Source organism: Symphodus melops, assembly GCF_947650265.1.
Source record: "Symphodus melops genome assembly, chromosome: 23".
NCBI lineage: Eukaryota > Metazoa > Chordata > Actinopteri > Labriformes > Labridae > Symphodus > Symphodus melops.
The window spans coordinates 9,193,584-9,220,648 of record NC_136713.1 but is presented as its reverse complement, the minus strand read 5'-3'; the positions used below and the strand labels follow the sequence as shown (position 1 = coordinate 9,220,648).

The window sequence follows — 27,065 nt, the reverse complement described above, 5'->3', positions numbered from 1 at the left end:
ATAAAACACAGATATGAGGGAGAAGACATCATTGACACCAGACGTACGCCATCAACCCCAGTCTTCTCACTCATTTCCTACCTGATATTTGTGCCAACATCCTTCATCCTTCCTCTGAAATTACGTCAAGAAACAGAGATAAATGTGCAGACAGAAAGAGAAAAACAGCACGCGCTTGCCTCGGCTGGAGAGGCTGATAAGGAAGGCAGAAGCACAAGAAGTTTGCCTCCCTATTCTTTGAGCACTCGTATCTACAGCCAGCTGAGGTGAGATAATGAACATGGACCTTATGTGATACCAAGTTGTCTCCATCATCCAAGTAATACAATATAAATGTTTCTGAAATGAGTTATGTTTTCAATAGCAGGAATTTGCACAAATAATGAACTAATCTTACAACATTGGTTAAGTTCCTATAGTGTAAGAGAAACCTTTCAATGATAAATGTTCAGAGAAAAAGTGATCATTTTAGCTTCACACGCTCCCCCCTACCCCTTTCGTGTTTCCATTGGAGAGAATAATGACGATTTTAACAGCTTGGACTATGTCACATAACTATGAGCATCGTAATAGTGAAATGAGACAAACGCCATATGTCCGAAGGGTGTCAAATCCTCTCTCTATAAAGGCTGAGTGGAAATTCTTATGGATCTTTCTATGACAAAAAAATACCAAAAGTATGTAGGTATTCAGCCAGTGTAATACTGAAAAACAATTTTATGATTTGATTAAGTCTGAGTTGTAATTAAAATCACTGTCTATCTCACTCTTCTTAAAGGTTTTTGTCTTATTTAAGGTATTGTCAATTTGATCAATTAAAATGTGATAATATTATATGTAGTATAAATCTCAATAGCTGGGACACCATTAAGGTTTCCCCCATTTAGAAAAAAAAAAACCATTCCAGTGTAACTTTGGCTCTAAGTCAAACTCTCTATTCAGTGACTTTGTTTCTGCAACACACAACAAATGGAAAAAGACATTAAAATTCATTCCATAATGAGCCAAAATCCACCACCAGAAATACTCTCCCTGCCTGGGGGATTCTCAATTATTCACTTGCAACCTCAACTGGGTAGGAAAATTTTCTTTTTACGAGCCTATAAAGAAAGGTTATTTATGAATTCAGCATATTAATGCCTTGTTGGAAACTGACAAAAGAAGAGACATCAAATTTCAGTACAAAAGGGATCATAAACATGCACTAACTAATGCACAAGACAACCAGGTCAGATTCTGCAGCAGAGAGAAGAATAGACAGACACAAAGGGGAAAGTGCTGCTATTAATAGGTCCAAACGTTTGCCAGAAACTCTGTTTACTTCCAGGCCAACATGGATTCAAGAGAGAGAAGACAGGCAGGACAAATTGTGTACAATTAGAAAATATCTTCCGACTCTAAATTAGCACCTGACATCACAAGATGATATGACGGCGGACATTTCAAACTTTAATCAAACTAAGCTCTGAGATGCACAGCAGTCGGGTTCAGCAGTTTAACAAGCTGCCAGATCAGATTCCTTGTACGAAAAAATGTTGGCGGAGAGTAAATTGGATTTGGATTCTTGTCAGTTTCAAGCCGTGTGATGATGACAGGGATTGTGTAATCTCTGAGAGCATCGATGCATCCTTCAATCAGACCACACACACACACCATTGCAAACCTGAATATCCCTTTAATCTCACAAAGGATTACGGGTGCAATTAGAGGAATGGGAAACAGATATGGAGGCAGGAAGGGAAAAGGCAGAAACACACCCTATTTTTCTAATTTGGGTTTTGGTTATTTTCTTTTTCTTCCTAACTCCACATTTATTGCGTACAATGCGTGTCATGCATTTGGCCACAGGCTTCAGCAGGTTTTATTTTTCAGATCACTCTGTTCTCGTCTTGATTTTTTGATATCCTTAAAAAAATAAGCAGGCATGGCTGCCAGTTTTAATCACATCAGTGGGTTATTTGTCTCACTGCCAACTGACAGCTTTTTCTTTACGATTAAATAGCAGGAACAAGGTATCACCTTTTCAACATTAGATATGTAACTTTATACTTCTAGATTGTTCCTAATTTTTCTCCAGAAAGTTACAGCTACATGGAAAAGTAGTACATGAGTGAATGAGAGGATAAAGAAAGAAAGAAAGAAAAGAGTGGCTGTAGGCACTGCCAGCCCGGCTGATCCAAAGCCCTGGCAACAGCAACAAAGAGCCACTGTCTCTGTTCACTGTGTCACACACACACACACACACACACACACACACACACACACACACACACACACACACACACACACACACACACACACACACACACACACACACACACACACACACACACACACACACACACACACACACACACACACAGATGTGAATTCTGCATCGATGATGTCCTTCTCTAGGTCAGATTTTTCCAAAGATAGACTCACGCAAACATGCAAATTCAGTTCATACTGCTAACTTCAGCAGCATCAGGAATGCGTCCTTTGCACGCCATCTTCAGGGAAGATGAAAATAATCCTGCTTTGGTTTCGACACAGATGCCACCTACAGACGATGGGTATTATTGCTGCAGTTTATGTTTCAATCATTGGGTCCAAATTTTGTTGGTGTAGGAAAAAAATACGAACCAAACTGAGGACATTTCCCTTGACCTAAACAACCTAATAAATGTGAACCTGGTAAATAATAGCTATTGTAAGCATGTTAATATAGTCATTGTGAACTTGTTCTGACGCTAGCATTAGCTTCAAACACCACCATCCAGCACCTAACAAAGCTCTTAATGTAAATGAAGACTTGTAGTTGCCAGTCTCACAACAGCATCACTACTGTGAGATATATATCATCAATTGTTCCAGACTTCATGACTTGCATTTTCCTTGTGGAATAAAAAAGCTTTTCTTAATTAAGAAATTGAATAGGAATAATAGATGTTTTATTTACTACTGGCCTGTGTCTTATGTGTCTTTTTGTGACCGAGCAGTATTGTTACAAACCTCTTTGTACAGTTCAAAGAGCCAGTTAATATAAAAAAAAAAAACTTCATCCAAACATTGTTGTGAACATGTCCCAGTTTCTAAGATTGAGCAATCTCTGAATCAATGATGAACTAACTCCTCTCTGTGGTGTGCTGGTTTAGGATGCAGACTTGGACCAAAAGATCAGGACATCCATGAGAGTGAAAGTGTTGAAATCAAGACCAACAAACATTGCAAACTGTTGAAGGGTCATGAACTCAGACGCCTGATAAGGGCCAAGGCGTTGCTTATTTGCCTTTGCTGGGAAATCTGTACTCTACTGTAAGGCAGGGTTATCAAAAACATTTGGCTTTCAGCTGCTGAATCAATCTCCTCTTTACAGTAAGTTGTCATTATGATTTGCCGTCAGTTTAAACATGACGCTACATACTCATTTTGGTTGCACCTACCAAAACAAATCATTATATAATTACGGCCTTCAAACCCAAGATTATGTTCATCTTAAGACTGCTATGCTGACGGTTTGTCCTGGAGCTGAAAACGCCTCACAATATGTGTACCTCAAGTTCAGTACAAAGAGTAAACGTTGTATGTTTAAGTTTAAACACTCAGTTACAACATTAAGTGAAATAAAACTTAAACAAAGTGGTTTAAGATGGTCATTAAAAAACATAAATCTAAGTCTTAAAATGTGAGGACGAGAAAAGTACAGATTGTGAAAGTCTGTCGCATGAGCATGTTTCGAAACATACCATAACTTATCTATGAGTAAGTCTGTCCCACTCAACTTCCCTTCGATGGTCAGGAAACAGAGCTCTGGTGTATAAAGGGAGGCTTTCAGAATAAAAGCCCTGCTGGTAAGCGTCACACAAACTAAGCTTTTTCGATCTTCCTGGACAGATAGCAGAGACAGGACGTCTGGTGACTAACTGGGCCAAGAGTCACTGAGTCGACTAGTTAGGGGGAGGGGTGATGGTAAAACATCTATTTAAAGGGTAGATAGAGAACAACCCTGTTTTATATAGTTTTAGCAGCTTTAAGTTGGTTGCAATCCATTGTTTGACAGTATGATTTATATTTGGCTTGTTCCAACTCTTTATTGGAGCTTTATGATGGTATACGGCCGACTCTTCCATCACAATCATTTCCAGCGCAATATCCCAACATTTCAACATTCAGTCAATCATGTTAAGTACGTATGGAAACTCTGGGTTGTTTGTGGTTTTGAAAGACTGCATGGCATGAGTTTCTTATAACAAAACCACAAGAAGGATGCTTCTTGTTAAAGGGAATAACGACTCAAACTTGTTGTGAACTGAACTATACTGTAGGGTTGTACAAGGTGACAGACAGAGGGAGTTGGGGGGATTAAAGACGCAGAAAAGGTCCAGAAACACTCAGAATAAGTGTTTTTATATCTTTGCAAAAACATGTTTTTTTCCCTGCTTTTTGAAAACTTTTCAGACGCGGCTGCAGATTTGTTTTGTCCTCCCTGGTGCTCTCACTAACAGCAGCTTTCTCACTTTTTTATTCACCTCCAGCTTCGAGGGAAGGAGCGGAAGGAACCAGTGAAAGTTGGGGAAGGAGGAGTTAAATTTCAAGAGGAGGAACCAAGGAAGAGGAGGAAACAAGTAAGAGGAGGAGTCTCCTCACATGACCATGGTGGCATGTCAGCTTGTCCTTGGAAAGGACACCGGCATCTCACAACAAACACTTTCTTTGTCAGCCTGTCTGTCTGCACCTCCTTCACTCTCTGCGTCTTGTTCCCTGTTTAAATCTTTCCTCTCTCTTGCACTTTCTTTGCTCTATCTCAAGTCTCTTTTAACTTTATCATACTTTGACAGTCGAAAAGTTTCAACTTTACTGTGTTCCTGTTTTGCAGCACGGAGCAGTGACTTCACAATTTCCTGACAAAACACACAAACCTGACACTCACAAAACCCTTTGTACTTTGGAGTTTTCTGCTTTTAACTCTGCTGCAGTTATTACCCAATCGGAGTTCATTCACACATACACACACCTGTACCTCCCCCTACATTCTCTCTTTCTCTTCATTATCATAACCATACTGTCTCACTCACTCTCTCTCTCTCTCTCACACACACACACACACTCAAACAGAATTCCTTTGCAGGCTCCTCCCCCTGTTAATACTTTCCCCCTGAGGCCCTCTCAACCTCCCCTCATGGAAAACTACCAGTATGTGGACACACAAAGACAGACAGAACGTGATCTGTTTTAGCAAAGAACAGCAGAAGTATAGGAAAAAAACAAGATGCTATAAAAAGCAGGAGAATCAGAGAGGGTCTCTGACGATGATTATCGAAACAAATGACAGCAAATGAATCAGTTGTAAACTTTTTCACACAGGTGACAAAACTAATATTTACATTCCCAACAGCCATGAAAGGCTGCCTGAAAGTTAAATACAGGCAGACACTTCCTTTGGGACAGCCAGAGTGAGAGCGTAGCCTATCACATTCAAAGCAACACCACCTCCCACTGGACTAGTCCTCCATCCACCAACACTACTCACTGCCTTTTACCATCCATGCACTGCTCTTCAAGGTCCGGAACCAGCAAATTCACTTCTTCAAACGCTAAACTACTTTCATATTGTTTACAGCTCCCTGAATAGAAGTCTACTGTGGCTGTGAGTGGTCGGCTTTAAAGAAAACAACATGAACAGATTTTTACTGAAGTTCCTTTTTTCCAACTTGTTATGATGGACGTTCAAACTCCTCAGACGTCACAGAGTGTAGAAGCACTGCTGAAAGACGGACTGAAGTCAGACTTAGGCTTGTCACAGGAGGATTAATGCATACAATAGTGCAATGATAACTGACAGAGAAAGGGAAAACTGGGATGCTTATCTTGTTCAACCTGTGGAATAAAATAATATAAACAGTTATTGTTGTTAAAAATTAGGCTAAATTTGAACATAAAAAAATAAAGACTAAATTTGAACCTTTCACAAAGTCACAAAAAAAGTTTTTGAGATTCATCTCTGAAGGAGGCAAGGAAAGGAAGAGCAATAACTTGGCAGGGATGTATCTGCGGAGCCGAAAAGGTTGGCTGTTGTTTGTTTACAATGAAATGATGTTTAGTCTCAAACACTGCACTCCTCTTGAATGTGGGTCTGTGAAATGTTCATATTGTTGCAACAGTCGACAAATTTCTACTCAACTGGATGACTTTAAAGGCTGACAAGAATTTCAGCCTCGACCACAAATATCCAGTCGAACAGGCTGGTCAGGTGATATATCTGTGGGAGATGATTTCATTTGTGCTCAAAGTAATTCATATAAAAAAGAAAGTGTGTGGTGAAGATTTGCTTTATTCTCCATCGATTGGAATGGATATTTTTATCTATCTACAACCTATCTATCTACAACCCTCCACGGGGTCAACGGAGGCATGACCAGTCCCCATTAATTAATGACATCTTCAAAAGGCTATTTCTAGACCTAATACTTTTAATTCTGCAGCTTGGATGGATTGTTTCTGGTTATATTTTATAGCGTAACATCCCGATGTGTACCCATGTGGCTCTTTGACCCCTGCTTTCAAGCTTAACATGTGGATTACACAGAATGATATTTGCATTGCGCTAAATACGTATTGTGCCGAGCTGCAATCTTCTATAGTAATCACTTGTGTAATAAAGTTGACAATGACGAACACAAAGCATTATTAAACCGTATAAACACACAATGTACCCAATAGTATCTGGATTATTAGTCCAGCTCTATATCTCATAGATAAAGGTATACAGCTGATATTTTCACATGGATGGTGATTAAAGACTTCAATCAATATGATATAAAAATAACTTCAGCTGCACTTAGTGGAAGCTTTATCGTCTGATTTGGAAAATGAATTTGGTTTGTAGAAAATGTTGTTTTGTCTACATTAAAGCAGCAGCGAGCGTGAAAATAACAGCAGAGGAAGAACATTGTACTCGCCAGTTTGCCACTTTAAAAATCGATTTCCTTTTTGGAAGTATACAAAGCAATTATGATTCAAAAATGTCACTTTAAGGCCCTTTGTTTTGAAGTGGTTGAAATAAGCTAAAAAAAAAAAATGTTTTTGTCTGTACTTCACGTGCATATTTTCTGAAAACATAAGGTTTATGAGATTAGAATTTGAGAGTCACACTGAAAGAACGTTTCAAACCGAGCATGCTCCTATCATGACTGTGTTGTCCTATAAACTTGCTGTGATTTTAGATTTATTATAAAAAGGTGTGCTCAAGGAAATCTGTCTTGGACTCAAGTGATGCTACTTGGTAAGATGTGAAATAATTGTGGTTAAGGTAACGACTGTTCCGGCCTGTGAAAGTAAGTCAAGTCTTTTACGTACACAGTCTGGCCTTTTTTGTTCAGGAGATTTACCAGAGATACTCTTTGAACAGAGAACTAGATTTCTCCAGAGAGGACAGGCTTAGTGTGACTGTTTGATGTCTGGGTGTGCAGAATACAAGCAGAACAATAGAGATTGCACCACAAAGACAAGTGCATCAGAACTTTGAAACTAATCGTAACACAGTGGAAAGACTTTACAAATATTAGTCTTCATGTTCCCTCCTCTGATGGTCTCCAGTCAAACACTTCCTTATGACCCCAGTACAGTATTATTAGAAAGTAAGACAAACACACACACACACACTATCAAAGTCGGATTTCTCATCCAGGAACATTCTGACATGGCCAATTGTTGCTTAGCAACAAGGTCTCACGCAAGGTATACACATGTCGAGGAGTATTGTCCACTCTGCAGGATTGGCGATGTGTATATTTGTGTGCAAGTAAGGAATAGAAAAGTAGAAATAAGGAGGCATAAAGGAATGTGCGTGTGTGCAGCTAAATATGCATAAAATTTGTCTTGATATCAATATAAGGATAGTGTGCATTTGTCTCAAGACTATCGTCTTATTATGTAGGGCAATTACACTTTTATACAGAAAACTTCTGAAAAAAAGTCTGGGTAGTCAGGAGTTCCTCCTGGCAGATTCAGAGTACTTTTTGCAGAATGCAGAAGGAGAGTGACGATTACTGTATATAATGTGACTGCTGCATTGTCAATAGGCGCTCTGTTTTAAATTGAACCTAAAGCCTCGTAAAAATTTTCTTGAAATGCCTGTAGCCATGGAGAATAATACTTGGTTGCTGAAGAACGTTCTGAGCTAGTTAGCAGGCATGATCACTTCCTTCATTTTCTCCCTTCTGCTTTTCTTTTATGAGTTTTGAAAGATATCCTCCAGAGTATCCTGGAGGATCAGCATCACGGGCTAATATTTTCCTCTACAGATATCTGGTGAAAGTGCAATAAGGAGAGGATTTGCGCCATAGGGGCCCTCAGGGAGATATCTTAACAAGGACAGAGCAGATGGATTGCTCTAACATACACTCACTGGTAGGAATGGAAATGGATTTGCCTCTAGGGGCCAATATGACGCTGGATGCAAAGTAAAACATTTCCCAGATTCCCTCTCAGCTTTTGCTGCTGAAAAAAGACTTGAGTTTTGGTTTAGACTACACTTGACGCCCCACTGGTATATCACACTGATCACGGGCGGGAAACAACATGAGCATGGATTTCAATCATGACAAGTACACGGGCACCCTGAGGAGCATGTATTTCTCTCCGGAGCCTGAGGGCCCGATGTTGGGTTCTTAACAATGACGGAGCTGGAGGGATGGATTTACTGTGGTGCACCCCCCCCCCTCCCCTCCCCAAGAGCGCATGGAGAGTCATTGTTGCTGCCGTAACAGACTCGAAAAGATCTCCCGACACGCAGACACACCTCTCGCCATCTTAACCCCATTATTTAGTTGCCATGACAACAATCCACGACCCATCTTCCAAACCAATTCGAGCAGAAGACTCTGTGACATAAATACACAGACGATAGAGGGACTGCAGCATTTTAGCCTGAAAAGTAGACAGTCTGACTGACGTGCATGCATGAACAAGTTCGGCTAATATGTGTGTTTGCTTGTGTGTGTTTGTTTTGTGTGTTTGTGTTCCTAGGATTAGGGACATCCATATGATCGTGAGATTAGCGAGCCTGAGAACAAAGAACAAGATTTTATAAACATCTGTTGTGGTTTTCTGTATAATTCTTGACTCAGAGTCTAGCCCATGTTATCTCTTTGTATTTGTCAGAGGGAGGGGGCATCCAACAGTGTGCACTCCCTGTGTCTTGCTAAAGGGCACCATGGCAGTCCGCAGGAAGTGAACTGGCCTCCTTCAAGCTACCAGACCAAATTTTTAGACTTGGTCCACTTGGTCACTATAATATGATGCTGCCACCCAACAAAGAACATGTTGACTATGAACGAGAAATGTGTCTATTTTATCGAAACTGACCCCAACGTACGTTTATGATGACATTTTGTGTTTTAAAATCAGCCCAAGGAAATAATTACATTGGTGTCTGATTTTCAGCTTTTTTATTGTGTCCATATTTTGTGGAAATCGTTTCATGATTTATTTATTTTTTTGCTTTTTATTTGATCATGACGTCAAAGCAACTGAGACTTCCTGGAACACTATTTATCCGTCTGCAGGGTCGGACGTGATCAATAGTTTTATCCTGCTTCATAATTAGGGTCTAGATTTATGAATACAACAGTCAATTATTTATGGAGTGAATCTGTATTATATATATATGATCATTTATTGATTTTCATCTCTTTTTAGATGACTCAAAAATATGAATGTTTGCGGATTAAGCACGCTGCAGGTCAGCTGTGTCAGAAAAGCCTTGTTTTTGGAAAAACCCATTCATCTTATCAAGGCGGGATTTGTGTGATGCTCTCACATTTGAAAGCTGGATGTATTTATGTGGTCGTTTGAGGGGAAATGTTCACAGACAAAAGATGCTCTCATGAGTTTTTCATGAGAAACAAACAGTATTTACCAAACATGATAAATCAAAGTGTTCTGACATTTCGTATAGATTTTTTCTATCCACCCTGCTGTCTCTCAAGCTCGACTCCCATCTGTTTGTCTCCCTGTCCATCTTTTACACACTCTTGTGAATGAAGCAACAACACACACACACACACACTCACACAAAAGTGCACGCTGATGTGGACAAGCAGCACAGCATGTGGTACCGTGTGGGCAGCTGACATTTCACTGCATCAATCTGCCACTCCGAGTTGCCTGCTCTTATCTGCACACACACACTGACACACAAACGCTCCAACATGTAAATCTTTTTTAGTGAATGTGGGATTTTTTCCCCCTGCACCCGATTTACTCGATCGAGCACACGTGCTCTGATTTTGCATTACATAACGCTTCATACCCGGCTCTGACTTTCTGCCATTTAGTTATCCATGTGTGCGATGAATCACAGAGCTGCTACAGTTTAATATAGCAAGCACGTGCAACCTGTTATGTAAACAGGTCAATCATGGTCTAATTAATAGCTGCTATTTTTCTTCCTGTGTGAACACAATGCTTCAAGAACCTGTAAAAAAGAGCTTGTAAAGTGGCTGATTCATCGGGCTGAAAGACTCTGTTTTTCTATTTCACATCAACGAGTTAATGAATGTTATCATGACCTGCTAGGCTGCATTAGCTGAAAACCTATCATTAGAGATAATGTTGTTTAAATAGCGTACAAAGGTGACTCACTTTTCCTGTGTCTGATCACCTGCACGAAGAAGAGAGCGAGGAGAGTTTGCACATCAGTTCATTGAACGTGGTAATGTTAGACGGATAAGGAGCTTCAAAATAAAAGGGTTTGGCAAATATACTTGAGCAGCCCGTCCAGGTCTCATGTATACACTGTATACACATTGCCTCTCGGGTACACAGATCAAGTGAAAGTGAAACGACATGGCACTGTGATGATGACTATTTTGGGTGGACAAATAATAAGTATGAAAGCTTCAGTCCCAACAGTTGGGAGTATAACAATAACATGTTTTAAAAGGAAGATATAACTAAACTCCTTATGTCACAGCCAGCCTGAGTATAAAATCTTATATTTCCCAGCATGCATCATTCAATAGATATTCACCATAATCTGCTGCAATCAGCTTTTGTTATATTGTTCCAACAATCCTAAAAGCTTCATGCACCACCAAAACAGTCCTGTTTCAAGCCAGAGTTGGATATCTTTTCTAAACTGAAGTAAGGATGTCACTAGTGGTTTAGTTGTCAAGTAAAGGAAACATGGTGCACAGGCATGCATAGAAAGAACAACCTGACTGGAAGCTCATACACTTCTCTTTATTGTACAACTTCAGAGAAGGATTTTGCTCCTGACATTATTTAATCTACCTCTGCTGCTAAAGTGGGTTTAAGATATTAAGTGGAGCTTAGCGAAAGTTCAATCGGGAAGAGTACTCTATTCAGTCCTCCATTCATTACACTGACGCAGCAACACGTCTTTGCTGCTACCCATTCAGGATTTCAAATCCAAGAAGAAGAAAAATACAGAGCGCTTGCTTAATCCAAGAAAATCTAAGAAAAAACAGGTTAAGTCTAACCAATGCTGAAGTACAAATAGTTGTCATCTCATTCGGATGTAATGATTTTCCTGAAATAAAAACATCTCTCGTCAGTTAGAGCTGCAAGAGAGAAAACACTTGAAAAGACATTATCTGGTTTTGACCTTTTTATGAGAACTAGTGTGAGAAACTTCTCAAACATCTGTTTTAGTGTTGCAGTGGGATTTGAGTTCAAAGGACAACAAGTTCACACACCCATGTGGTTATAGAATCAGTGATGTGGGTGTCACTACTCCTTACAGGAACAGAATTGATACAGAACCTCATGATGTTAAATTGTTGTAACTTGAATATCAAGATGTCGGAGACGGGTGGCTGCTGCAGGTGAAAATGACTGAGACCGTAGCTTCTCTGCCAAACTGCTATTTCAATATTGTTAATTTAAGGCCGAGTGTGTCTGCACGTGACAGGTGTTCGGTAACCATGGCAATCAGATAGCAGGAGGGGCTGAGGATGTTTTTAGAAACAGCCTTATAGGGTGAGGCTCATTGTCAAGTCTGTCCAGGTTGTTTGTAGTGCATCCCTTTGTTTTGCCAAATAAACACAGCCAGGCAATGAGATTGTATCAGAAAACAATCTCCGGATGTGTGTGAGTGTGTTTTAGCTTTTTTTCTTCGAGTGTTGTCAAGAGCATTAAAACATGGCAGGGATGACTGTATTAGAGAAACCAAGTGTGTGTGCGCTCGTGTGTGTCTCTAAGAGGAAGCTGGAGTTTCACGCCGTCATTATCTCGCCTCTCCGGAGCTATCTGAGAAGAGCAATATGACGCTTTTTGCATCACATGAAGAAAACTTTCAAGCAAAGAAAAACACGTTTTTCTCGTCTCAGGGCAAAATGATGGTTGGATTCACGACCATTCAACACTACTACCATGTTTCTAATGATACACAGCTTCATGTAAATGGGTGAAGTATCCCTTTAATTCATGAGAGATGACGTTATAAGGACAGTTTGGGCCCCCTTTAAAGCCTGTTTTTTTTCTTTTCTTTTTTTTCCAGGATGGTATAAAAGGTTTAACGTTCAAGGGAGATGTACATGTCTCATTCTTTTATTGTTTTTCAAGATTCAAGATTCAAGATTTCTTTATTTAGTCCCGAAGGAATTTTGCCTTGGACGTTAAAGGCTGAAAGCTGGAAAACGTCTCTATGCATGGCTAACCGTTTACACTTGCATCAGTCACATTTCTCGCTGCCGTTCCTTAATTATTCCCCGTCTCACGCAGATGATTATTTCTGAGATAACCTGCCACTAATTAGAGACATCAGTTAATTAAGGCACACTAACCGCATAGGCTTCACAATGAGCAGCTGTTCATGAGTGTTAGTGAGCTTGTGATTGACAAGTGGTGGGCGTGTACTTCCACATATGCTGCCCAGAAGCACAAATAGACCATCCTGCAACCTTCAGTCACATATCCAATACTGTACACAACTAAAACAAGTTCTTCTCTGAAATCTACAACAAAGAAATGTGGAAAATGTGAGAAAGATTTAGAAGAGAAACAAAAAGGCGAGAGAGGAAGTGAGGGTGTGAAAGAGTCAAAGGAGGAACAATATCTAAAGTAGAGGGTCAATGTGTACAGCAGATAATTGCCAGCGGCGACCCAGTGATGTGACATCATCCGCTGCATTTCTTACATCTGCTGCAGCATCCTTATGAGTGTGTGTGAGTGTGTATGTGTGTGTGTGTGTGTGTAAGTGAGTGATCGTATGTAATTTACAAGAACATCTGCAGCTAAAGCCCGTTGTACATTATGTGGCTCTAATTGAATGCAAGAAACAGCAGACTTTGCTTAGCAACAGAACATACCAGTATAGTATAATATTAAGCCATAGGAATGAAAAGACTGAATACAAACAGTGTATTTTTGTAATGCACAGCATTCAGATTAAAAACCGCCACTAATGTTCCCATAAATGAGGCCATTTTGCCGGCTTGAAGGCGAAATACTCTCAAATGATGTTTGGCACAAAGGGAAATAAAACAATGAGATTCCTCCTCTCAGGCAACTTGCAGTCTCAGGGTGAAGCAACCCACTGACTCTCTGCAAAAACTCCAACGCAGCAGCATTCAGCCTGGGGCACAGGAGAATCCAAAAACCCGTCTCTTTAGACATAACAGCTACTCTCCAGGACACCAAGATGTATCAAGTTAATCGATTCTCCATCAGCTCACCACAAACCTCCATGTCCTTGCATGACTCTCATGAGTTTTTGTAGTATTCAATATGTAAAATGCATACAGACAAACCCATCAGTACTTCAGGAAGCAAAACATGAGATCTACCTTAACTAGACAACATTCCTCAACATTTCCTCATTAAAATCAATCCAAATTACAAATAGCTAATTATATAACATGGATAAATGTTGTTCTGTTTACAAATAGAAGAATTGGTTTAAAGTAATGTGGTTATCAGTTAAATGACCAAATGCGCATTCTTTCAGCTGGCCTCAACAAACAAAGCAAATTCAACCTATTTGTCAGATTCTAGTCTTGAATGTTCCCTGTCCTCATCACATCAGGTTGTAAACAGATAACTCAGAATAGCAGTCGATGACTTCTATGTGAACTTGCAAGCCGATTGGTCGACACAGTTGTCTGTTGTCGGATAAAAGTAAATGCAGAACATTCTTCTTCTGCCCTCTCTCAGCTGGTTTTGTATGTGCCGTCTCAGCAGGGAGCCTTTGTTTTTTAAGGTTGCCCTACATCTGCTTTTGATGGAGAAAAGTAATACAATATTTATCCAATACAGCATCTGAGTCTCATTATTAAAACCAATACAATATGGGGCTGGGCTTAAAGGCCAAATCCCCAGTATCTGCTTCACGAGGCAGAACACAAAATACGGGTCTGAGTTTACACACAAAACAAAGTGTGGAGAGTTTTAGAGTAACGCTGGCGGCTGAGAGATCTTCCCCTCCCCTGCTGTGAGCTCAGTCATATACTGCAACTTTTGATTAATGGTTAACAGAATAAACACATTTTCAATTTGAAGGATGTAGATACAAATCTTTGATATTGAAGAGATTCAAGGATTTATTGTTTTTGAAACACACTCAACTGTTGCCCCGCCTTTGCAGACTAACAATAAGCAATGGGAAATTTAAATTGATGGACTGGATGATCGTTTGAGAAGGCAATATAAGAAATGATGACTGGAGGACTATATTAGAGAGACTCTGCTGTAGCCTAATGGTCACAAGTTTAATCACTCTGTGATGTCTAAGCTTTCAAGGTCAGAAGAGTACAAATGATAAGGTTGGAATATTGATATATTTGACTAAACAGTCTTATGAGATCAACAAGATTAATCACAGCAGAGGTGAAAAAGATGGGAGGGTGTTGTGACAATGAGGGGAACCAAATCAATCTGGGGGCCGTTTTTTTTGGCTTTTTATGGCGTTATTGCAGAGATAGGGAGGTGGATAGACACATTGCGGGACAGGAGCCTCGGGTCAGATTTGAACCCAGGATGCTTCTGGAGACTGTGTATATTGGCCACATGGCCACCAGTGCAACAAGTTGGGGGTATTATCATAGAAATCTCAAAAGTTTAAAATCTTCTTCTGTCTGTTCTGTTCTTTTATCAACAACTACAAAAGTAGATATGTGAGAAGCAATGACTAAATGTTGCCTTGAAATGCAAATAAACCATTTTCACTCACACTTTGAATTCAGGTAGCTTATTTAACTAAGATCAACTGTTACGCCTCCTAGACTCTTGTCTCCACAAATAGAAGATGTTCCACAGAAAGTCCAAACCAGGAAAGTCCTCTTCCAAAAATACAATAAAAAAAGCTGCTTTTCCCACATTAAGATGTAAGCACTGCAAGCTTTACCAAAGGTACATCCAGGAAAACTGATTAATCTGAGATCAAATTATTCTCATTCCTCGTTCTGCCTCACACACAGATGTTATTTGTATTTAAAAAAAGCCCTCCTCCTGTCTTTCCCAGAATCCCTTGTTGATTCTCCCAGCATGCTTGCAGGTTGCAGGGAGAAGAAGGAGGAGCCAAAATGTCAGAGGTCACCTGACAGGAATGTTTGATCTTTATTCTCTTCTCTGCATGCCTTTTTTCCCCCTCCTATCATTTCCCACCTCTCTACCTCACCCTTTTTTAATCAGTATACATTTACACCTCACTTTCACAGCAGAGATCAAGTGAAACATGGAGGGATAGAATTATGCATTCAAGAGTGTACGTGCGCTTTAACATGCTTCTTCTGGTCACTGGGGTCATGACAGTTTTTTCCCCCTGACCAAAACAGTTTCATAGGTTTAAAAGGCAGACTTTCCACTTGATAAGATAATATAGAAAAGTATTGATTGCATGGCAAAAGGACAGTAGAATCTTCTCTGCTTATCTTCAGCACCATTCATCTAATCTGCCTTTCCCATCAACTGTTCTTTGCTATATAAATAAAGTTGAGTTTCCTTAATCTATCCGTTAATTAAACATTTCACAGGTCAATTATGTCCTTTGCTCACTGTTTTTTAAGCCACATCGCGTGCATTTATACAATCTTTAAATGTTACCAGTGAATGACTTCACACAGAAGACCTCATCGCTGTAAGCATTTGCATAGCCTCGCCGGCTGTCAATGGAAAATATCCTGCCCCCTCCCTTGGGAAGGTCAGAGTTGTGGGTTTTCAAAGTAAGCCTCCTTAATGTAGTTTCTTTTCTTTTTTTTTAATACAGAGTCACTTGAGTTTATGCTGACTATGAAAAAGGGGTCAGTTTGAATAAACCTCTAGCCCCATCTGCTGGACAATGACGTAAATGGGATTACACTCAAAAGACCTTCCTCAACTAGTTAAAAAAGTAAAAAAAAAAAAAAAAATCATACTCAGGTTTCATGTCATAGTTATACTTTTGTTTCTACTCATAAATTTAAAAAATATGCTTTGTTGTTGTTTTAACTCAATCCAGCCTGTCCTCCTCAGCACAGCCCTGACCTGAAAGAAGCAGCGGACTGCCTGTGTCTGATACACCACTCAGTTCACATACAGTGAGGATGGACGCACTCTGGATAAAGTGAACTTTCAGTTTTGCTTTTTTACATTAAAATTCCCAATTACTAAGACGAATTTGATACTTCTTTGTCCCTAAAAATCTGAAAAAAGGCATGAAAGCAAAATGATTTCTTAATTTCTGACAAGAGCTTCATTCAACTTGTAAAGGTTTCCTCAACTCAAAACAGGGTGGATTGGCGTCCATTTAAAAGGCCTGAAGCTTCTGTCAATCCTCTTCAGCTTTTGATATTGAAACCCAATCTCATGACACAGAGTGCTGCTTTGCTTTTGATCCGTGGTAGTCATCGTACCTAACAGCTGCAGGGATGACTGCATGGATGTCAGAGGTACGAGCAGCTTTAAATGGAATCACTACTGTGGTGTCAGTCCTTCAAATGACTCTGCTATTCATTTAGCAAATTGTTTTAGAACAGGGGCTTGTTATCAGAGGCTATTTCAGTTTCTTCTAACTAGAAATGATTGAACATCTCTTAGTGTCTCTTCTAGGTACTTGTTTTAATACATCTGTGTTAAAGATAGTATGCTAAGGCACTGAAGGTCACATGTCTGGGATAACCATTTGCAGCGTCTATCAGTGGCTTTGGTTGTCCAAAACAGTCCACTTGAAGAGAGCGTTATTGTCTGAGAATGCAGGCGGCAACTGTCAACACCGGATGCAACACCAGATCTGTAGGAGTCTGTTGACTGCACAAGTACAACCACTTGCTTGAGGAAATGACAATGAAACAATCTGCTTTTAATTTCTAAAAATGTGCCTGTTTGACTGAATTATGTTGTTTTGACATAAAGCCTTAAAATATGTATTTTAAAAAATCAAATACAACAAACAGTACCATAATTTTCGAAATGCTTACATCTCCTTATATTTAGGTTGTTTAGGTGTTTCACTTTGTTTCTTAAATTACCTTCTCCAAATGTCCTTTTCTTACATTGATGTGACACTAGTTTGACCCTATTTATGGCTCAGAATGACTCAAGGAGTCCCAGCAACTGGAGTGTCCTTTCTTTTATACACTTTAACTCAGGATATCTAATGAGCCGGGAGATCCAAAGCAGAGCGCAGCCTCTCCTCTATCTTTAGTGAGCCATGGTCTGTGAATGGAGGGCCGAACGTTATCTGACCTGCTGTCATTGAAACTGCCGGTATTTTTAGGTAGTGGCTCGCAGTGGCAGCAGCTGCGAAAGCATTTAATGCCCCTCCACCCCCCATTCCAACCCCCTCTCTCACTCTCAGGCTGTTGGACAATGACTGCATCAGAGCTGACGCATGAACTAAGTACTCTGCTGAAAGACTTTGGTCATATTCCTCCCCGCCACCTGTAACCCAACGCCAAACTGAGGAGACAACCAAGAATTGGAACTATTATTGTGGGCCACCAGGGGTGAACAGAAGATTTCATTTGTCTTACTCGCTTTAACTCTCAGTGACCAGGAGGTGTACCGAGTCTGTACCAGATCAATAAACGACAAACCACACCAGAGGAGCAAGAGCTGAGGGGTCTCTCAGGCTTCATGACTGTTCAACGGATCAAGGGAACCAATATTTGGCATTTCTACAAGAAAAAGAAAAATTGTGAAGAAGGACCAAAGGTCACACAAATTAACTGATGACAGCAACACCACTACAATTACAAAATGATTTAAAGTCAACTCAAAGTAACGGTAAGTTTATCCTTTGGCTGCTCTGTTACCTTGACAACGGGAGATATTTTATATTGTTTGAGGTGCTACAATTTGTCCATCTTCTATCTCAGAATAATATCTATCAATGAGCCATGAGCTGAGCCTGTTTCATTCAAAGACTGACCGTATACAACTAACGATCCATGCTGTTTCTGTTTGGATAAGGGCTGTGGTGCTTCAAACAGCAGGGACTGTTGCTATTCTTAATACCCAAAGAAAGATGGTTGCAACATGAGAGATTGATTCTGGTTGGTTTAGCATGAGCCATAAGCTGTGAGAATGCAAACAGTCTTAATCAAGAGTCATCGGACTGCATACATGACAATAACGCAACTATTTAGAACATAGAAAATACATCAGTAAACTCATTCTCCAAGTTTCAGATTATATAATTTACATATTAAGCAATACAACAGTTCTGTTGGGCAGTGGGCCCATCAGAGAATAAACCTTCATAGTCATGGTTCAGTTTTGCATTATTTCGTGATTGCAGGTGTGTGCTATGTGAAACACGGTCACTGGTGTCTTTTTTTGGACATACTACTTTATAAATACACTCTTCAATGAGTTACAGCACCAGCTGAGACACTAGTGAGAGTGGTTTATGTTTGCCAGAAAAACTACTTCAATAAACGACCAAGCATGTGATAAAGAGCCAACTGAAGCTCAGTTAAGCCTCGACAACACCATGAAGAAGTTGGAATGTTTGAAACATGTCAATACAGGTCTCTCTATAATGAATCATCTCAGGTTAGATGTACACACAGAGGTATAGATGACAACCATTTACTCAATCCAATATGAAGTTGGAAATTATTGTTCAAGTTTGGACTTATTGTCAAAACGTAGGCTTAACATTGTTTGATTCAGCATAGCAGTGAAAGTTGACTGCCGTACTTTTCTTTATCTTACAGCTATTTCACAAAAGAGGCTATAATCAAGGCAAACTAGAAAATTAGGACATTTCTTCATTCAAACCCAAAAGAAGGAGACATTGCCATGGATATCTTTGGAGGAGCTCCTCGTCTTTTAGGCTATCCCCGCCCTATAGTGGCAAAGTGCGGCACAGTTGCAACACTAAGGTGCCAAATTGATGGTGACCCTCGCCCTGATGTGATCTGGGAGCGTAAAAGTGTCCAGATCCTGTCTGACGGACACTACAAGCTCTCTGAGGAGGGAAAAGCTTACCTTCTAACCATTACTGGGGTGACTCTGCAGGATGCTGGCCAGTATATATGCAAGGCCAAAAATAGCATAGGTGAAACCTACGCCGCAGCCTCCCTGAAAGTGGAAGGAGAGGCCCAACCACAAGATGGGGGGCAAAGGCAATTAGCAGTTAATGGTGTGACGCAGCCAACAAAGGACAATGGTGAGCTCGAAGGACACCTGAATGGCTACTGTACAATGCCAAATGGTGAACATAGGAGAGCAAATGGAGTGGGGGTGAATGGAGAGCACAGGTGGAACAGCAAGTTAACTGAAGCTCGGGAAGAGGATCTAACTTCTGAGGAAAAACCTCGATTTCTCATCAAGCCTCTCTCTCTGAGGGTGGATCGGGGAGAAGATGCTGCCTTCTCCTGCAAAATCTGGGGAACTCCTCTTCCAGAGGTGACATGGGAGAAAGACGGGAAGAAGTTGAATGACATCTTTGAGAGTGCACACTTCAGCTTGAACAATCAAGATGGCGGCTGGTTCCAACTCAAAATCTACAGGACACGCATGCCAGACAAAGGGGTCTACACCTGCAGGGCCACCAACTGCCATGGTGAGGCCTTGGCAGGTGCCGTCCTGCTTGTTGTGCCTGTACCGGAGCGGGAGGACAGTAAGAAGTCCTCAAATGGTCCAGCGAGCAGCCAATGGTCGCCAAAGCACAGGGGTGGGAGGATCAACTTGTCAAGGCTTACAGAGGAGCAAACAGTCAACGTTTCTAAAGCAAAGAAGTTTGCGGTGGCAGAGGGGAAACACGCTAAGTTCCGCTGCTTTGTAACAGGGAAGCCTAAGCCTGAAATTATTTGGAAGAAAGATGGGGTTCCCCTTGAGCCCGGGAGGCGTCATTTGGTATTTGAGGACAGAGAGGGTTACTACACACTGAAGGTTCTGTACTGTAAAGTGCAGGATACAGGACTGTATGTGTGTGCAGCATCAAATGCTCTTGGAAACACACTCAGCGCTGTTCACCTGTCTGTGAAAGGTAAGAGAACCAAGTTTTCTTGCAAGTATAACCCATTTTACATTACAATATGAAAAACTTGATAAAAAACTTTCTGAGGAGTAACATAAAAATTGTATTTAGTTGGCTAATTGAACTTTGGGGTTTTCTGTCCAAGTCTTGTTTGAATAAAACATTGGAGTGTAAGTTAAACTTCAAAAAAACTTTAAGCCATTACCTGAGGGCAGATCTTTTTTAAAAAACATCAACACTTTAATATAAATGTACCTTTTTTTAGGCCCAGCTGTGCGGTTCAGGTGTCCTTTAAAAGACGTGGAGGTAAGGGAGAGGGATGTGGCTGTGTTGGAGTGCGAGGTCCCTGATGAGTCAATCCCATCAGCGTGGTACCTGGAGGACCAGCGGCTGATGCCCAGCAGTAAGTACGGGATGGAGCAGAAAGGAACCAGACGGAGACTGACCATCCATGATGTTGGGACGGACGACGATGGAGTGTATCTCTGTGAGATGCCAGATGGAGCAAAGAGTATTGCGGAGCTGTCAGTGAAAGGTATTTAGTACTTCATATTTCTAAAATGAAGATAATTCACTGAGTTTATAATGGCTATAACTTTGACTTGACTTTACATTACATTGTGAGGTTTCAGATACGTAAATCAGACATTTTTATTCAGCATATCAAATGCATTAACAGAGAATAAAGAGCTTATGATCTCCAAAGATCAGTGGAAATGTTGATCATGTTTATCTCTAGGTAATCAGTTAAAATGTCACAATTACAAATACTTACTATAACCTAAAAAAAACCAAGAACTACAGCTTTGACACTAAAATAAATTGACTATACAATGCAAATAATTTCTACTTACAGGTACAATTATTCGTAAGCTTCCCCGAAAGCTGGAGGTCCTGGAGGGTGAGAACGCTGTGTTCTGCGTGGAAGTGGAAAGCGACGAAATGGACATCCACTGGTTTAAAGACGGGTTGAAACTGCACGAGACTCATCAAACGATCTTGAAGTCTTTCGGAAAAACTCACATTCTGGTCTTTGTCAACGTGGCTTATCAAGACTCAGGGGTAGTGACCTTTGTCGCAGGAAGCTCCAAGACCTCTTCACGTCTCAAGGTTAAAGGTAAATTCCGGAAACCATCATGTATATGATTGTCCCCACTTTGACAGAATTGGTTTACAAAAGGTTTTGTAAATATTTCTCAGATGTCATGGGAGTGAAAGTCCTATGTAGACAAATATCCCAAATTTTAATGAAGTAAATTGTTGAAAGTCAAAGTTTAATAGGATTGATGATGAAATGTAGATTTGTATTATTTCATCAAACAGATCTACTTAGTTTAATCATTTGTAAGCATTATTTTCTTTTCCCTTTTTGTATCACAGCCACGAGACATTGCCCTCCTATCTGCCCTGTCGGAGTCAAAATGGACGTGGATCGCCCCAACAGCGCTCTGCTTACCTGGGTGCCCGCCCCCAACAGCCAGACCTCCACCCGATCCATCTTTGTTGTGGAGAGACAGGAAGTTGGTTCCCAAGAGTGGCAGAAGTGTTTCACCTCGGAGACTGCGACTACAGCTGAGGTCGCTGGTGACAGCGTGCCATGTGAAGGCGACTACCGGTTCCGTGTTTGCTGCATCAACAAGTACGGGAGAAGTGGTCATGTGGAGTTTCCCAAAGCTGTCCATCTAGGTAAGGAAGATAGCTGTGAAGCAGAAATTTACATGTTATTCTTTGTATTTTATTGTAAATAGATCATCTTCTTCCTTTATATGAGTTCAATTACAGGTTGGTACTGGCTAATGAAAGATAATGAAGTGCTGGCTTTCATGCTGATGATAGATGCCATTTAATGTAAATGTTGACATTTGCCAAAGAAGGCTTAAACATTCACGTCATTTCAAACTCCAATGAGGTTTTGATTTTATTTGTACATTTAAAATTCTATTGTTTCCTTAGTTCCTGGACCTAAGATTAAATGTAACCTGAAAGGCTGTGAAGTCGTGGAAGGAGAAGATGCCCACTTCTCCATTGAACTGTCTGCAACAATGGTTGGAACCTGGTTCTTAAATAGTGCTCAACTGCAGCATGGCGGCCGATATTCAGTACAACAGTCCCAAACAAAGCACTCATTGGTTATCCATGAAACCGGGACAACAGAGGACACAGCAGAGGTCACATTTATAGCCAACGGAGTCAGGGATTCAGCTGTGCTCAGAGTTAAACGTAGGTGCAGGAATCTTTCTATTCTGTCACATTTAACATGCGATGGATTCTTTCCTTTGGTGGTTGATTTTGGGTTTACTTCTTTGCAGCTGCTGTCATAACATTCAGTCATCTGTCAGACTTGGACAGCAAAAAAAGGGTGGACAACGGTGATGCTATTGTGCTCTACTGTGAAGTCTCCCACCCTTTTGCAAAAGTATCCTGGTTTAAAGATGGCAAGGAGCTGGAGGTGACCGATGGCCTTAACATCCAAGCAGATGGGAACATGAGGAGAATTGTGATCCAATCAGCTGATGCATCTCACTCTGGAGTTTACTCATGTGAAACTTCTGGAGATGTCATCAAATTCAACGTGGATGTTGCAGGTATAAAGTGTTTCTAAGGAAAAAGTGTTACTCTTTTTTTTTTTTACATATTCAAGAATGTTCACATGCATATGAATTCTTTGGTAGAAAAAACACAAATGTATCTTGTCTGCTGGTTCATTTTGTGTAGTGTTTGGTTACAAATGTGTTGGTGCTATGGGTTCCTTCATCTGGTCTTCTGTACAGGAAGCGCAAAACCTTGTAAGGTTGTTTTACGACAAATGCCAATACCAAATAACCACAAATACCTCATCCAGGATTGTTTTTATGATTAAACTAAATTGCAGAAAAATATTTCTGATTCGAGGGAGATTAGTTAAACCACTCTTATTCCAGCAGCTGACTCCTCCTGTTTTCATCAGGTCTCCCTGTGAAGTTTACTCCAGTCCCAGAGGAGGAACTCCATAAGAGCACCATGGAGTTTGACCCTGTGGTGCTGCTCTGTCATGTCTCTGCAGAAGACGCTGAAGTTGTGTGGTAAGATGAACATGTGCTTCTACTTTTGCTGTTTTTACATTCATTCATTTACCTGTATTTATTCCCAAGAATTCATTTTGTGGTTGTTGAATTGTTGTTTTCCCACATGCAGATTCAAAAAATGTATTTTATATGTCACAGGTATAAGGATGGTTGTGAGGTGAAGCCCAGTGACAAAATCACTCTGCAGGCAGAGGGGACCATGAGGAGGCTGATCATTCGCTCTGCAGAGACTTTAGATGCTGGAAGTTATACCTGCCAAGCAGGAAACAACAGCATGGATTTCACTGTCAATGTCAAAGGTATATGGATGTCCCAGTTTACCTGAGTCACGTTTAAAAACATATATTCAATGGTGAGAGAGAGTAGAACATCTCTCCTTGATGAATGACTTTGTTTCCTCTGACTTCAAACACAGAGCCTCCAGTGATGATTGTTGAACCTAAGGATGATATTGTGATGGAGGGCTACGTCTCAGAGGAGATCCACCTGCAGTGTGAGTTGTCGCGATCCAGTGGGAAGGTGTGTTGGTTCAAGGACGGCCAAGAGGTGGAGGAAAGCAACAAGATCCAGCTGATATCTGAAGGTCCTTACAGGAGGCTGACCATTCTTTCTGGCTCAGTTGAGGATGGTGGAGAATATGTTTGCGAAACTGATGGAGATTCTGTCTTCTTCCAGCTTTCTGTCAAGGGTAGGACAGATTTCTTTTCTTTTTTTTTATACCACACTGAAAACCTTTTAGGCATTTTATAAAGATTTCCAACTATCCGCTTTCTCCTCCAGAACCACTCGTAAGAATAATTTCCCCCAGTGAATCTGACGTGGAATTGACTCATTTGGCCCCTGAGAGGCTGGAGCTCCGCTGTGAGATCTCCCAGGCCGATGCCCCTGTCCGGTGGTACAAGGACAGCCTGGAGGTAGAGGAGGGTCATAATTTGATCCTGGAGGCGGATGGGGCCGAACGTAGGCTGGTGATACCTTTCACCAATGTGGATGATGCAGGGGAGTACATATGTGACACTGAAGATGATTCTGTTGCCTTCCTTGTGACAATTACAGGTAAGATTGAGGTGAAAGGCGGACAATTTAGCATCATGATGAATGGATAACCAATTAGGTTTGGATTATTTGGACCCTCCCTCAAATAACCTTGTTATATATTGCCTTGTTTCAGAGCCCCCAGTGACACTTACTCGTCCCAAAAACATGCTAGATAAACTGGAGAGTTTAACTGGCAAACCAATCGTGCTGGAGGTCAAGGTGTCCCGGCCAAGTGCTGAAGTCAAGTGGTGGCTAAATGGCAGAGAAATACAAGAGAGCAGTAATGTCACCATCACAGAGGACGGACTGATCCACCGTCTGACCATCCACTCTCCTACCCCAGAGGATTCTGGGAAGTACACCTGTGATGCTGTAGATGATAAAATTGATTTCCAGGTCAAAGTTTCAGGTAAGTGGCATTTAATGAAAGATTTTAAGATTATTTCTCCCCCTTGACACAATTTCAAAGACCACTATTGAGAATCAATATGTGATTGTGCATCATCAGAGCCTCCGGTGAAGATCCTAAGAAAGTCAGAGATTAAGACAAATCTAAAACCTCTGATTTCTGATGACATTGTGCTGGAGTGTGAGCTGTCCAGAGCTAATGTCATAGCCAAGTGGTACAAGGATAACTGTCGTATTGAGGGGGATGAAAGGTTTTGCGAAGAAGAAGAAGGTGCTTTCCGCTCGTTGGTCATCCTAAACACTGAAATCGGAGACTCCGGAGAGTACTTCCTGGATGTTGGAGATGACAGCATCAGCTTCCAGGTTACAGTAGAAGGTAGGATTTGTTTTCATGAATCTCAAATGAAAGGTTTAGCTTCGAAAATGTTGTTCTAATAAAGCACTACTAAAGCACTCTTCTCCTTGACTTTAGAGCCTCCAGTGAGAATTGTGGGTAACTCAAATGACCCTGACTACCAAGAGATGATGGCAGGGGAAGACCTAATCCTGGCATGTGAAGTGTCCCGGGCCAATGCCCCTGTTCAGTGGTACTTCAATGATTGTCTGCTTTCCGAAGACTCCCGTACAAGTATTGAGACCTACGGCACCTTGAGAAAAATTATCATCTCAAATGTGCAGCCATCAGATTCTGGGAAATATGTGTGTGATGCAGTGGATGACAAGATGATTAGCATTGTCAGGATTCAAGGTAAAAATTTCTTAGTGAACCCTCCCAATATTTCAATCTCAATATGATTGCAGTTTAACCCTTCTTGGGATGTCTCGTCTCTTTCATCAGAGTCTCCAATAACATTTGTAAACAAGCAGGATGACATTGTCGTGACGGGGTATGAGGCAGAGAGTGTGACGTTGACGAGCTATGTGTCCAAAGAAAGTGCTCTTGTGCGATGGCTGAAAGACTGGTCGTCTGTTGAAGGCGAGCGTTTCCGAGCACTCACTGATGGTTATGAGCGTACTCTCACTATCAACCCTTTGAGGCGCTCTGATGCTGGCGAGTACACTTGTGATGTGAACACTGACCAGATACACTTTAGCCTGCTCGTGAAAGGTGAACATTTCAGCTTCCTTTAAATATCCCAAAATGCTGTACAATATTTCAGTGCGAGCTCGTAAGCCATCTTTGCATTTTTGCCACAGAAATGAGAATCAAGTTTGTGAGTCCTCTGCGAGACACTGTGGCCCATGCTGATGGTATGGTGACTCTTCGTTGTGAGGTGTGCAAGCCAAAAGCAGATGTCCAGTGGCTAAGGAATGGCGAAGAGGTTGTTCCAAGTAGAAGGTTTACCATTCGGGCAGATGGAGTTGAGCGAAGCTTGACCATCCACCGTTTAACCAGAGAGGATTCTGGGGAGTACGCCTGCGAGTCCAGGGATGATCGCACTGCAGCAATGCTGAGAGTAGAAAGTAAGTGTTGGACTGAGATTTTCTTGTTGAGGTGAGGACAGAGGTTCTTAATCTCTATTATGTCTTTTTAGTGCCTAGAGTAGTGGAGTTCCTGACTGAGCTTCACAACACCACCGTTCTTGAAGGAGAAGATGCCACATTTAAGTGCGTTGTTTCCCCTGAGGATGTGCAATTGGTCTGGCTCATGGATAATGAGCCTATCAACCTGGGTGATCGTTTCCAGGCAAACCAGAATGGCTTGTGTCACACCTTGGTGATCAAAAAGTGTCAGATTTTGGACTGCTCGAAGATTACAGCAGAGGCCGAGGGACAAATCAGCAAAGCAAGCCTCAAAGTTAACGGTATGATCATTTCCTGACAAAAAGATGGGATGTGGTGCATTTTCAGCAGTCCCTTAAAATCTATCCTTCTGTCTCTTCTCACACATGTTAGAGGCCCAGGTCACGTTTACAAAGAAGATGGAGGCTGTAATGGCAGAAGAGTTTGGCGACGCCACCTTGGAGACAGAGATCAGCCTTGAGACAGGAGAAGTACAGTGGATGAGGCAAGGAGTGGTAATCCAGCCTGGTCCAAGACACAGCCTATCACAGAATGGCTGTAAACGCAGTTTGAGCATCCAGAACTTGACTCTGGCCGACCGGGGAACCTACCGCTGTGAGACCCTGCATGACCGGGCCCAG

At 41.1% G+C, this 27,065-nt stretch overlaps 2 protein-coding genes across 2 annotated transcripts in view; one reads left to right on the top strand and one right to left on the bottom strand.

Moving 5' to 3' along the window:
* LOC306818407 (sodium/potassium-transporting ATPase subunit alpha-1) overlaps positions 1-20,761 on the bottom strand; it is a 39,653-nt gene extending 18,892 nt beyond the window's left edge. The window contains exon 1 of the mRNA XM_079335973.1: positions 20,666-20,761. The gene's annotated coding sequence lies outside the window, so the exon portion shown is untranslated. The remainder of the gene's footprint in view (positions 1-20,665) is intronic.
* Positions 17,779-27,065, top strand: part of obsl1a (obscurin like cytoskeletal adaptor 1a) — a gene marked incomplete at its 3' end in the record, with an annotated part of 12,583 nt that continues 3,296 nt past the window's right edge. Inside the window, exons 1-18 of the mRNA XM_079336534.1 lie at positions 17,779-18,207; positions 19,143-20,419; positions 20,676-20,945; positions 21,267-21,527; positions 21,791-22,096; positions 22,364-22,630; positions 22,720-22,995; positions 23,358-23,472; positions 23,614-23,774; positions 23,891-24,163; positions 24,256-24,531; positions 24,647-24,922; positions 25,022-25,297; positions 25,394-25,669; positions 25,760-26,029; positions 26,119-26,385; positions 26,457-26,726; positions 26,818-27,059. Of these exons, the coding sequence (XP_079192660.1) occupies positions 19,228-20,419; positions 20,676-20,945; positions 21,267-21,527; positions 21,791-22,096; positions 22,364-22,630; positions 22,720-22,995; positions 23,358-23,472; positions 23,614-23,774; positions 23,891-24,163; positions 24,256-24,531; positions 24,647-24,922; positions 25,022-25,297; positions 25,394-25,669; positions 25,760-26,029; positions 26,119-26,385; positions 26,457-26,726; positions 26,818-27,059 (5,274 nt within the window). The 5' untranslated portion in view covers positions 17,779-18,207; positions 19,143-19,227. The remainder of the gene's footprint in view (positions 18,208-19,142; positions 20,420-20,675; positions 20,946-21,266; positions 21,528-21,790; positions 22,097-22,363; positions 22,631-22,719; positions 22,996-23,357; positions 23,473-23,613; positions 23,775-23,890; positions 24,164-24,255; positions 24,532-24,646; positions 24,923-25,021; positions 25,298-25,393; positions 25,670-25,759; positions 26,030-26,118; positions 26,386-26,456; positions 26,727-26,817; positions 27,060-27,065) is intronic.